Source organism: Gavialis gangeticus, unplaced genomic scaffold (assembly GCF_001723915.1).
Source record: "Gavialis gangeticus isolate Ggan-Ray unplaced genomic scaffold, GavGan_comp1, whole genome shotgun sequence".
NCBI classification, from domain to species: domain Eukaryota; kingdom Metazoa; phylum Chordata; order Crocodylia; family Gavialidae; genus Gavialis; species Gavialis gangeticus.
In genome coordinates this window covers 12,506,276-12,519,045 of record NW_017729001.1, presented here as the reverse complement: position 1 = coordinate 12,519,045, position 12,770 = coordinate 12,506,276, and the positions used below count along the sequence as shown (strand labels likewise).

At 42.0% G+C, this 12,770-nt stretch overlaps 1 protein-coding gene across 1 annotated transcript in view; it reads left to right on the top strand.

The window, feature by feature from the left end:
• RSPH14 (radial spoke head 14 homolog) overlaps window positions 1–11,067 on the top strand; it is a 282,158-nt gene extending 271,091 nt beyond the window's left edge. Inside the window, exons 4-6 of the mRNA XM_019506857.1 lie at window positions 7,298–7,523; window positions 8,703–8,839; window positions 9,966–11,067. Coding sequence (XP_019362402.1) covers window positions 7,298–7,523; window positions 8,703–8,839; window positions 9,966–10,204 — 602 coding nt within the window. The 3' untranslated portion in view covers window positions 10,205–11,067. The remainder of the gene's footprint in view (window positions 1–7,297; window positions 7,524–8,702; window positions 8,840–9,965) is intronic.
• The last annotated feature ends 1,703 nt before the right edge of the window (window positions 11,068–12,770 follow it).

Here is a 12,770-nt window from a genome sequence, read left to right as displayed (position 1 = left end):
GGAGACTAGTAATCAGAAGACTAATTCCCTCTGCATCATTTGATTGCAGCTCTTCAGAGCAAGCAGTAGAAATGTCAGATCTTTTTTCTTCCTTCATGTTTTTGGAAAAAACCTTCACAGTAGAGAGAGTTCAATGCATTTGAAGATCGCATTTCAGTTAGTAAATGAATTATCCCAAATAAGGAAGCCAAGCCTTAACACTAAATGACATCATTTTCTCTGAACAAAAGAAAAATTAAATTATTCTGTCATAGAATAAGACCTGGAAAATTTCCTAATTTTCATCATCAAATTTATATTAATGTGGTCAAGATATTGGAAGGATTCGACAAGGGCCTAGATAGTTGTATGGATGATGGAAGTATCTAAAGTTACTTTAGACAAGGTAAAAAAACATTGTCAGGAAGAATATAAATGCTTATTTTTCAGGGCATAAGCCACCTGCTGCCTGATAGGGCTGGAAAAAAATTTCCACAGAAAGCATGGTTTATGATTTTCTACCATGGTTTGTTTATGCCTTTCTCTGAAGCACCTAGAAATTGGCCACTGTCAGAGAGAGTCCTGGTCTGAACAGATCATCAGTATAATCCAGTATGTAATTTCTACATAAAGACATAATCCAAGATCTATTTTTCATGGAGACAATTCTCTTCTTTAAATGCCGGCCTAGGGCCCCTCCGACTCATTCTTCCCCAGAGGTTCCAGAGACATTGCCTTGTGACAGACATTGTGGTTTCGATGTTTGTTATTTAAGCATTACTCCTCCCTGCCGTACAAAGCCTAAGTGACTTAGAAGCTTAAGCCCATTAACTTTCGAGCAGAATATCATGGACAATTATTATTTATTCCCAAAATTACATGTTAACATTTTTTTTTCAGTTTTGGAACTCTGCCCCTTTTGGATTTCTAACTGAATGAAGCAGCTAGTGCAGCTGTATTGGTTTTAGTCTCTGTGCTAAATATTTTCCTCAGTTCTTTGATATGATAATTTCCCTGAGTTTTTGTCCATGCCCAAGAGCATGGATTTGAAAAACAAAAACAAATGATCACATATGTCATAGGAGTCTCTTTCATTCCTCGTCAAGAATCAGGAGTTGCTTGGCTCCCAGGCCAAGCCTTCTTCTATGCTAAGTGCTAGGGCAGTCCTGGCATTTTTGAGGCTTTATATAGAATTTCACCACAAGTTTTTCCTTTTGACATTTATACAAGATAACAATTGTTCTACAATGGTATAGTGTTACATGGTATAAAATTATAGTTTTACTTCCTATTCTGTGTTTCATACACAAGCTACCCTGAGGTTTTGAATCTTGGCAAAATTCACATGGACTACAACAAGAGCAAGACCAAACCCCAGAATGCCTCTCAGAATTAAGAGGTATTTTATTTAGCTTTGTCATGGTCAAAGTGACAAGTGAAGACCTTTTCTCATCTTTGCAGGCCTGCAGACCTGGTTTAAATTAAATGTTACAAGGAATTAAAAACATGGGCAATTCCAAAAGCCTCAGGACTTATATTGTTTACCCAACAAAGAGAAATAAGGGAAACACTTTCCATTTTTAAAGGCACTGTTTCCCCATTTAGTATTTTAGCTAGATGCTTGCCGCCAGCACTCCCACTGTTCTCTAAGAGGCCCCAAATTACTTGAACAGACATATTCCTTTCTGCCTGGCAGACATTTCACACACAAGATGCTCTTTTTTCCTATATGTGTTTTTGGAGATGCTGGGAGCTCTCCTTTTTAAGCACATTTTATTGAAAGAGAACATTTGGATGTAGGGGTACATTGAAACAGGAGAATTAGTTTAACATTCCCAGGCTAGGATCCAGAGTCCTTCTCTTCAATAAGATGATCCCACATAGCTCAGTGGATGGTTGAAGGGTGCAGGAAGTGGATTTTTAGCTAAGGTCAAAAGTACTCTTATCCATAACCTACCCACTGACCCAGGCTTGGTGCTGGGAACTTGAAGGGCTCTACATTTGTAATCCTAAAACTACATTAGGTCCCACAGGGTTCTCAAATTTTTGTGCAGACTGACAGTCCAAAATTCTTCCCAGAGTCTAAAGACTAAACATTGGGAAAGCTAAGCATAGATGAATCAGATGTTACAGTGGAAGGTATGCCATGGCTTGCAGAAAGAAAACACTGGAGTAGCATTAAGCTACTGTATGCATGTAATCCTTGCTGTCACTCACACTGTTGTCTCAAAAAGTTAGACCTAACCTAGAATGCTGTTGCTAACAAAAACTTGAGGTTGCAGTACTGACAACTCCTATTGGTTACGCTGCAAAAAAGAGTTGCTGCCAAAGTTTGAGGCTTTATTACAGGTTCCTTTAAATGCTTCCAGCAGCTGGTGGCCTCCCATGTTGGACTTTTTCAACTGCTGTCTACAGGAGATTGCCAATACTAGATTGTGCCACTATGAGGACTGTTGCAGGCTGCAAAGTACAGCAATACCCTTCATTCTGCTTGTTGATGGTTCTGGTTCCTCTCAGTTTTCTGTCCTTCTCCAGGTTGAGAGGGATTTTAAATGCATACTCATCAAACTACTGTCAGTTATGTTAGCAAATACAGATTTCTCTCACTTTATGTTGTACATGCCTTCCTAGAACATGATGCATAATTCGAAGTTGCATAAAGGGAACCAACTTTACAATGTAACAAATAGGGATACATTACAAGACCTCAACGGTACTGACCCCCAGATCCATTTCTACCACTTTTACAAGATAATTTTGGTACTCACCAACAGAAGACTACACACAAGCACAGGGCACTAGCATAATGGGGATGGCAACTACAGAAACATGTGTCACAGACAACAAGCGAGGAGCACAGATCCCCACAGGAGACTATATTTTGGTGTGTGTCACTCCCACAATGCACCGCACAAAGCAGCTAACTGCGGGCTTCCACCACACCGATCACATAAGAGTGAATTTACCTCACATATAACGAATGAACAGAACCCACATAAAGCAAAGGAAACTTGTACTGTTATAATATATAGAATTGGTGTTAAGATTGTACCATTTGCTTTAACATTTGCATTATACTGTAGGATACGGACTAACCATGGCTTTGCACAGGCTTCTCATTAAAAATAGCATCTTTGTCAAAAAGACTTTGATTTAAAACCTGACATTTGTAAGCAAAAGGGTACACGATGTAATGTAATTGCTTTAGGTAATTAAGAAAATACTGTTATTTTTAGTAAATGGTTCTTTATTCCTGTACAAAATTTCATTTGTTTATCTGACCTGCAGCTATATTAAGAGAACAGAGCAAATGGCAACTCCTCTTTGAGTCTATTTTAAAAAAAGCGACAGGGAAAAAAAAGAGTATGGGAATAGCCAGGGGGCTATGAGGGGGAGGAGATGAGTGCTGAGATAGAGAGCAGCCCAAGGGAAGAACACAAGTTCACAGGAAAAACAGATCAATACTAATGTTAACTATGCAATTGCAAAGGCAACAACTTGCATTTTACAGCACTGTTTTCCTCTCCGTTGCGCTGCTCCCACTGTATGTGTTACACAGGACAAATCACATTTCTGCTGTGGCACCAGGCTACTCACCTGTGAAGTAACACTATTTCAGTGGAAGACTGAGTCCTCATGGGATGCCACTGCACTTCTAAGCAGTATAGGATGTTGGATGAAGACTGCTTACCTTCCCTTCCAGCCTAAAATTGCTGGAATTTTGCAAGCATCTCCTCTACAACTCTCCACCAATTACTTTTTGTTCCTTTTTCCTGTTCTTTTAATCTCTCACTCTCACCATAAATTACTCTTTTTTTTTTTTAACTGCTGTTAGCAGTTTCTCTGCCCCCACCTTATTTGACTTCAGTGAAACTTTTGAGCTGATGGACCAGTCCATCTTCCTAGACCGCATTTATAATTGTGGAAGTGCCTCTACTAACATGGTAACATGCCTATCAAGCTGCATGGTTTTGGATGCCACGTAGAAAAGTCTTGGGGCCAAGTCTAGACCCCTATTGAGACAGAACACAGGGGCACAGCAGATGACTGTTAGAAACGAAGTATTCCAAAGTCTTTGCATAAAAGAAGTGTCAATTAATCAGGCAAAGGCAATATTCTAAAATACCTCGTAGTAGAAATCACAGAGCTATTTAAATAACTACTATTTATTGGCATGGTATAAATAGGATGCTGCTTACAATCCCTAGCCAGATCTCTGGAACTGGAAGGAACCAAATGGCTGTGACATACATTTGCTCTCAGAAGTGCAATAAGAGGGACCATCACCAACAGTAAGGCAGCATGAGGAAAAATAGAGGGGCTAAGAGATGACTGAGTTAGATGAAGTCAATAAACATTAACTGATAGAAGAAAACTCAAGGGCCAGTGGAAATGGTGCAGTGTGGATGAAGAGATCAATATAACGTGCAGAGGTGAGAAGCGAAGGATCTAAACAGAAAGACACAGAGCACAAATGTTGAGATGTAGCAAAAGATGCCTCTAGATAGCTGCAAGAAGAAGAAATGGTAGACCCCAGATCTTGAAGGTAGCAAACCACAAAAAAGGAGTGAAAAGGAGAGAAAAATTAAAATGAAGGTGGTGGATAAAAAGCAGAGAGAGATGCATAGCAAATATTTGGAGAAAGAACTAATAAGCTGCTTTGCAGAAAAAGATTAATGGAAAACAGTCTTATCTGAGAGGACAGGGGGAGAGAGTATAGGCAGGCATAGTAACAGACAGAAGGAAAACAAAAATGGAATGATCTTTTCTTGGCTAATACCAGAGCCTCAGCTCTAGTATATGAGAAGCATGTTTGTCTTATGAAAGGTTAATGCTTAGACTGTGACCCTTGCCTGGGGAAGAGCAGGACAGCCGTGAATTAAAACTACAGGCAGAGCCTGAAAGGGTGAGGCGTGTGGAGCTTTTAACTTCAGTTCCTCATTACTTCTATTTATTTTTGTATTGTGCATTCAGTATGGTATCTTATCTGGAACAAATGAAATTACTTTAAGGTCAAGATGTCCAAATATGTTTTCTGTTTGAAAATATCACAGAACAGCTAGCACAGCAACTCTATAGGAAGCAAGGAGCTGCTGCAGTGACCATCAGATTGCTGGCTAAACTTTCTCCTGCCTCCCGATCCTGCTCTGAAATTGTACGCTAGGCATGGCACATACAGTGATTTGTATAACATACCTGCAGGGGCAGCTACCAGGAGCTGTTCATGTAATCAGTCTGGGGATCCGTGCCTCATGTGCCAATGGTCACACATGCAGATTTTTCACAGGAAGAACTGCGGAAGCGGGTTTAGAGGCTGGAAGCTGGTTTTGAAAGGCCGACCCTGAAAAAAACTTATGCTATGTAACCTACTTCAAAAGGACTTCACAACATAAGGAAGCAGATTCCTGAGACTAACTTGTAGGAAAACGTGGCTGGATCAGCCCTAAGTGTAATCTTGAGCAACCTAAGGTTGACTTTCAGTTACCTTTGTAGAAGTCGCTCTCTAGAGACCATTGTGCCATTCAGGTGTCCTTGGCTGCTTTCAGCTGCACCTTCATCATCCGCTGCCTTTTCTCCAACACAGCCCCCATGGAAATGAACCATGAGTAAATGACAGTGTCATACGATTGGGCTTTATGTCATCCACCAGGGGAATCTCTAGCCACCCCATTAGGGCAGCCAACCATTCTATTGGCCCCTTCAGAGCCACACACAATGAGATGGAGCCTCATGCCAGCATCTGGTCCATGGGGGTTTATTACCCTTCATGCTTGAAAAGGGAAACAAAAATAAAACTAGATTAAAGTTGAAAAAATGAAAAATTATGGCCAGTTGCATATCCTGCCTTCAAACATCACTCCCCCCTCCAGTGACTCACCCATACCTGATGTTAGAGAGAGAATATAAGCAGGAGTGAGAAAACAGTGACACAATATGCTAGCCTTACCTTACAGCATCACTTAGTTTTGGCTTGCAAGCATGATTTTTATGGATCTAATTTCCTTTTTATTTTTTACTGTTTTATATTCTCACAGCATCTGCTTTCCAAATGTCACACAGATAGTAAAAGCTCTTACGCCATCACTCTAGCATTTGTCATTGCGTCTGCATTAGGCAAGTAAAACCCAGCAAGCTAATGACATAAGAAATTACTCAATGTCAGCGAAACCTCTGCTATAGAGTAGGGCTTATTCTGTGCTATACATAGATTAGGCCACATTTTTCAGCCTGCAAACTTGCAGAATTTTTTCCCAGGAGTTACCAAAGATTGTTAAAATCCCTTCCCCTGCCTGTATTTGAGTTAAAGGTTCAACTATTCCCCGACTGGGGAAATTGCTTGGAAGAAACCCTGTTCTCTCTCATACACCAAATTTCCTTATCCAACCATATATGAATCACTTCAAATGGAGCAACATTTCTCTTAGCAACCGAAGAATTGGTCTTAGCAACCAGACAGCCGAGGATTTTGTTTTTACATCGTTACTTGTGGACAATGTGTTCTCTTCTGCTTTCTGCTTTTCCATGGCAATGCTGTCTCAATGTTGGCTTAGTATTGCATAAGAAATGGAACACTTTAAGTCAGCCACTTGGCCAGTGGCAGAGACTGAACTTGCTGGGCATACTACAGCTACTCCATAGCCCTGCTTACACAAAGAAATAGGCCAGAAGGACTCTCTTTTGGGAAGCACAAATTCCATTTCCCCCTCTATATATTATTGCAAGGAATAATTCTCAAACCTTAGTCTCTCCCAGGAAAAATAGTAGAGTTTGATATTAGAACTGGCTATGAGGGCTCATAGATTCTTATTTCACAACTTTACTGAGCATCTCTTCATGTGGGAATGGTGAGGATCAGAGCTATTGCAATCCTGTAATCTCTCAGCAAGAGTCATTGTACGGAGGAATACTGCAGTGGTGGATATTGGGAGGATCAGAGCAACACAGTTTGAGTCTCCCCCAGCTGAAGTCATTGTAGGAAATGGTGTGAACACCCTGCGTGTAGAGCATTTGTGGGGCTCTCCTTGCATATGTCACACAGAGAACAGAGTAGAAGGGCACAGCACTGTTGGATACAGTGGAGAAAATTGCAAGCTGCTTACAGGTTGCAAACAGAAAAAGAGGTGAAATGTCCTTAGTAAATACTGAGGGACTGATGCAGAAATAGCTGTTTGAGGATTCCACAGTCACAACCGTCTCTGTCTCCCAACAGCACTCTGCTGAAGAGGAATAAATTTTAATCTCGGTAGCCAATTTATGAGTGTTGATAGAAGCATTAAATGCATTAGCACTTTGTGTCCCTTCCTGTCTACTCCTGCAGGTGCTGCTGGCATAGTAGAAAACGGTTTGGTTCCCTCGCTTGTACATAAACTGAAAACCGAGCTGGATGAAATCCAGGAACTCATATTGGACACACTCGCCAACTGCCTGCTTGTAGATGCTTTCTCAGCTCTGATGGCTGGTGCTGTTCCCGTTCTGAAGGACAGGCTCACTCATGAATCAGTGGCCATCAGAAGCAAAGCTGCCCGTGTCCTGTTGGTAATCAGGTGAGGGAAGGAAAGGACTGTCCCCAGACAGTGCCTAACTAGTAACTACTGACCAAATCTTGGGAGCTAGTTGGAGTCCTTGCCATGTCTTACTTTAAACTTGTCACACCTCCAGAGATGATTTAGCTGTCCTAGAAAATTATGCTGGCAACTCCATAGATGGTGCTTTTCCCCCACACCTGCCCCTTGTTAGTAGTGAAGTTATGCCCCAGTCTGGTGCATAGCTACTAGACATAGCATTTTGTATAGATGTTAGGTAAAACCAAAGATCTGTCCACTTGTAATTACATTAATATTTTTTTCCTAAAAGAATATTACAATAAGAGCCCTGGTAATTATTTTCTGCCTACCTAAATGTACTGGATAAAGAATTTTTCATAGTCTAGCAGACTATTATACAGTATCAGTTATAAGGTACTGTTAAATGGTTGCTGTGTTTCACCACAGGGGTGGCTGCATTTCAGCAGCGGGCAAAATGGTCTATGTATATATCAGTGAAGTTTGCAAAGCACTTTAGAGTCTTTCAGGATGAAATATACAATATAAGTAGAAGCTGTTATTAATGGCATAGTGCTGTGCAGGTGTAGGTCCACACATAGGTCACTGATGTGTATAAAAAATATTGAGCTACACTGAGCCCATACAGAACCTGAGCAATTAGCTATAATATAGTATGTCCTTCTTAATGAAAGAGTACCCAGTAGCATACCAAGCATCTCCTTTTAAGTCTTAAAAATCACCACTCATGGATTATGTTTACAGCAGATGTTTTTTCTATCACATGCAAGAATTAGCCTGCAGTCCAGAGCACAACAGAGACCTAGTATAACCTGTAAAGCACCATCTATAGTTGGGTGCTCTTTAAGAAAAACAGTCTGAACATCCAACAGCTGAGTTTTTGATGCAGCTGGCTTTGGGAAGTCCAAAAAACCCAGTCTCATGACAGTGCTGATGTCACCAAAACAACTCCACTTACATTTAACAGTAACCCCCTGCAGCAAACAGTTGTGTCCCTCTCTGGTTTGTAACTGAGGCCTGGGTATTTAAAGTGCCCCTAACATTCAGCAAACATTTACTCCAAATGGAATAGAAGAGGTTCTGCATTATCACTCTGGCCATCTCCTAAAGGAAGCCACTGACAGTGACACAGAAAGCAAACTAACATTGCTTCATCCTCAGTGTCCCTCTGGAAGGAAAAAACACCGTGTGGAGTGAAGAGGTTATCCCAGTGCTGGTCAAACTGTTAGAAGACTCACACCCTGAGGTCTGCGCCAATGCAGCAGGAACACTGACAAATGCCACCATTACAACCCAAGGTAAGGGAAAGAGAAAGACAGCCCCAGCTAGGGCTATTTCCTTGTGCAGCTACCAGCACAAGCCATTTGATGAGCTGATATTTTAGCTCATCACTTTCTAAACTAGATCAAAAAAGAAAAAAAAAAATGTGAGGTTTGGATAATGCAAAAGTTACTGCAGAAACTAGCAAAAGCAGGGCAGTCCATTAAGTCCATCCCTGAGGTACCTTGCTCTCTCCCTTGTGTCTATATTAAAGCATAACTGAACTGTGATTCACTCCACTAGCTCCTGTTGTGGTGCTAGTCCCTGCACCCACAAAGGTTTTACCCTGGCAGAGGGGAATGTGTTTAGTGCCATCCTCCTTCAACAGGGAGGAGGGAAGCAGTAAGGTCTGTTAGTAGTCTGTCCAAAGGAGTCCCCACCCCCAGAGGCTGCCCTAAACTCACAGTCCCCAGCTGAGAATCAGAATTAATAAGCTTCCTGTTATTTCCCCGTAGTTTCCATGTGTGGTGAAAGAGGATTTTTCCTCCCTAACACCCAGGGGAAGAGTGAGAATTGGAGAAATGCAGAAGAAGTTCTTGGCAAAGTCAGACACATGACTCTGAAAATGCTAGCGGCAAATTTTCAGGGTGATGAATGTGTAATTGGACATACGAGAATTCTTAATAACAGCAATTGTGCTCCAGCCCTCCTCTGCAAATGTCCTCCTTGCTTTGAAAGTTGACACAGGAGTGGCTCCAAGTATTTAAAGTCTCTTAAAAAAAGAAAAGAACGCATGGTGTTCCTTAGGGTACTCTCCCAGAGGAACACAGTAGCCTATCATTTGGTGTCTTTTTTAGATCTAAGTGATTTATTTTAAAGTGAAAAAACAAACAAACATGAAAAGCAGAGAGAGGACTAAAGTAACTCCGTCACTCTCTTACTAATGGATGATTTCTATGGTCTTCAGTAGAGATGAGCCTGAACCAAAATCCTCAGCTCTGAGCTTTCAGACTTAGAAGTGTTAAAAATCAGGAGCCAAAAATTACAGTGGAAGGTCTATCCATAGCCCACAATTCTGGCTCTTTATTAATGGATCTTGGCTCATTAGCTGTTTATCTGATTGTATTCTGTAATATAATCTAAGCCCATTTCTGTTTTGTTCAGGGAAATATGCAGCCCTGGGTGCAGATGCCATCCCACCTTTACTGAAGCTGGTTAACAGTGAAACCAGCAAGGTTCGCCTGAATGCAATCAAAGCCCTGACCACACTGGCTGAGGCACCTGAGGGTCGCAAGACACTACTGAACCATGTGGGCTTGTTTCAAAAGCAACTGAATGACCCCAGCGAGGCTGTGATAAGAGCAGCAAAAATTGCCATCCGTGTCATTGAGTGGAAACCTTAAACCAAGGGCAGTACAAAGCAATACACTCATAGTAAATCCCCTTTATACCCTGTGACAGAATAGCCTGCTTTCAAATATTCTATGTTAAATCAGCATATGCTTTAGTATTTGAAGTTGCTTCACCTGAAACTGCTCTTAAATTTCTTTACATGGGAATCCATAAAGAAGCAATGAGGTAATGGGGTCCCAGTCAAGTCCCACCTGTTTTTATAAGTAAAGGTGCTGTGGTTAGGACTGACATTCCACCTTTTGTCATCTCTGTCCTTCCACAAGGCAGCAAATTGAATGGCATGCAGTAGTACCATCCATTAAATTGGACATAGCATCCTTTTGAAACCTTCTTAGAGGCTCATTTTTCCCCTTGTTCAAAAGCATTTTATGAAGGAGCCTCACCTCTTCCACTGAGGTCCAAGGCATCAGCCATGGGGAATCTTCCAGCCTGGACCACTCTAGCATTCCCTGAAAGAGATAATCACCCACAGCACCCCCTAGCACCTTCTGAGGGCACAGCCCAGCCCTAGAACTGCTTGCCAGTTTATCTTTTTGGGATGGCTTATTCTCTCCTGTGGTTTTGTTTTCTGTTTTGTGATGAGGGATTATGGTTCACCCGGGATTAAATCAAAGGTCCCATTAAATCAGTAGCCTACTTAAGATGCCCCAGAGGAAGATGTAAAACTCACATCATGGACAATTATGTAGCAGCTGCACTTGCAGAAATTTTCTGCCTGATCTCAGAGACACGCTGATTGGTATAGCATTAAGCAGGGCGGGTATATATCTTTTACCCATCTTCCATCTAGCTAGTATTTCTGTGGATGTGCAAATTTTTCTTAATAAATGGCGAGTCCTTCTTTTGAATGCTACTAACCTCTTTTCCTCAATATATTTTGGTAGCGAGTTCCATGGACTGGCTCATTATGCATTGGTTCTATTGCGTCTTCAGTACCCAGATATTCAATTGCATCATGAAACAATATTTGCATGAGTATTAGGGCAAGAACTACCTATATTGTTGCTGTAAAGCTGGATCTTTAAGCACAAAAAGTAACAGATTTGTGGGTTTGGAGGCGAGTTTTTTCCTTTTGAAAAAACTACTTTTCTGCTTCAATGAAGAGCAAAAGAATTAGATGAAACAAGAGACAGGAAACTGAAGATTAAAATTCCCTGTTTTGGAAGAATATCTTTCTTGGCTTTTTCCTTCTCCTAATGCCAGCTTTTAAAACTGTTCCACTTCACAGAATTGAGACTAGCACATTGTCTCACATACAACATATACCTTTTCCCCTAAAACCGAGCCCCTCTCCCCCCCAGAAAAATAAATAAAAATTAGGGTGCATATTTTAAGCAGGGAAACTGTTTTCTTTGCTGGAAAAGGAGCCTGCCTTGACACATTTCACATACCATGCAGCTGTGAAGATGGTCGCTGCTTGGGTCTGCTAAGCGAACTAAGAGGGGGGGATCTTGTGTTACCCTCTCACAGCCGTAGTTAGTTTGTGCCTGAAGCAAGAAAAGAGCTGTTGGTAATATCTTGATAAGGCTTATGAGGTAGAAACAACAGTTTATTTATAGGAACTTATCTAAAGACCTACTTACAGTAAAGAAGTAACAGGCCAACTACACCTCTTTGCAAGGGTTTAACCTTGTGTGACCTACAGTGTGTCCAAGAAGTGTGGCATTGCAGAAGAGCATTTGCCACACCAGGAAGTTCCTGATTTCCTGATGCCACACTTCCTAGATACTCTTTGGGTGCATCCAGACGAACCCGCACGTGTCTCTTGCAGCATCTCAAAACCCTTTGAGACGCTGCAAGAGGCACATGCAGGAACGAGAAAATGTTCCCCACACTGCAAATTTGCAGCACAGGGGCAAAATTAGACCCCTGGATAGCCAGGGGTCAAAAAACACCACAGAAAAAAAAAAAGCAGGGCAGGGAATGGTCCCAGACCGTGCCCTGAGGCAACCAGAGGAGAGTCCTCCACAGAGATGCTCTGGCTGCCAGAGCATCTCTATGGTTAGCCCTTGCCTTGGTGCTGAAGCAGCAGGGGTCTGGACCCAGGCTCCATTGCCAGTAAGTAATGGGTTGGAGGGCTGGAGAAGGAGAGAGGGGACCATGGGTGGGGACCCCCACCAGCCCTGCCTGCTCCCCCAGCCACCCCAATCCCTGCCCCGCCTGGCCCCAGCCCCCTGAGCCCCTCCAATCCCTTCCCTGCCCAGGCCCCCCCCAATTCTATCTTAGTCATTGTAGAAGTGGTCAAAATTGAAAGGATTTAATTTCACAGCCTGATCAAATTGGGATTTGTTTTGCTGTCTCTCATAAAGACATGACTAATGAATATTAAGCCAATTGGAAAGCATTCCTCTGGGCAGGATCCTGGTTAGCCTGTGTAGAACACCTTGCACACACAAAACTTGCACGTGTAATAAGTATCAACAGCTAAGAGCAGCCAGTTCACTGTCAAAGTTGCACTCAACAGCAAAGGAGCTATGCAATAAACAACAAGGAGATGAAGAACAGGAGAGAACGTCGGGCCCATCTTCACTCACCATGGGCAGCTACAGCAGTATT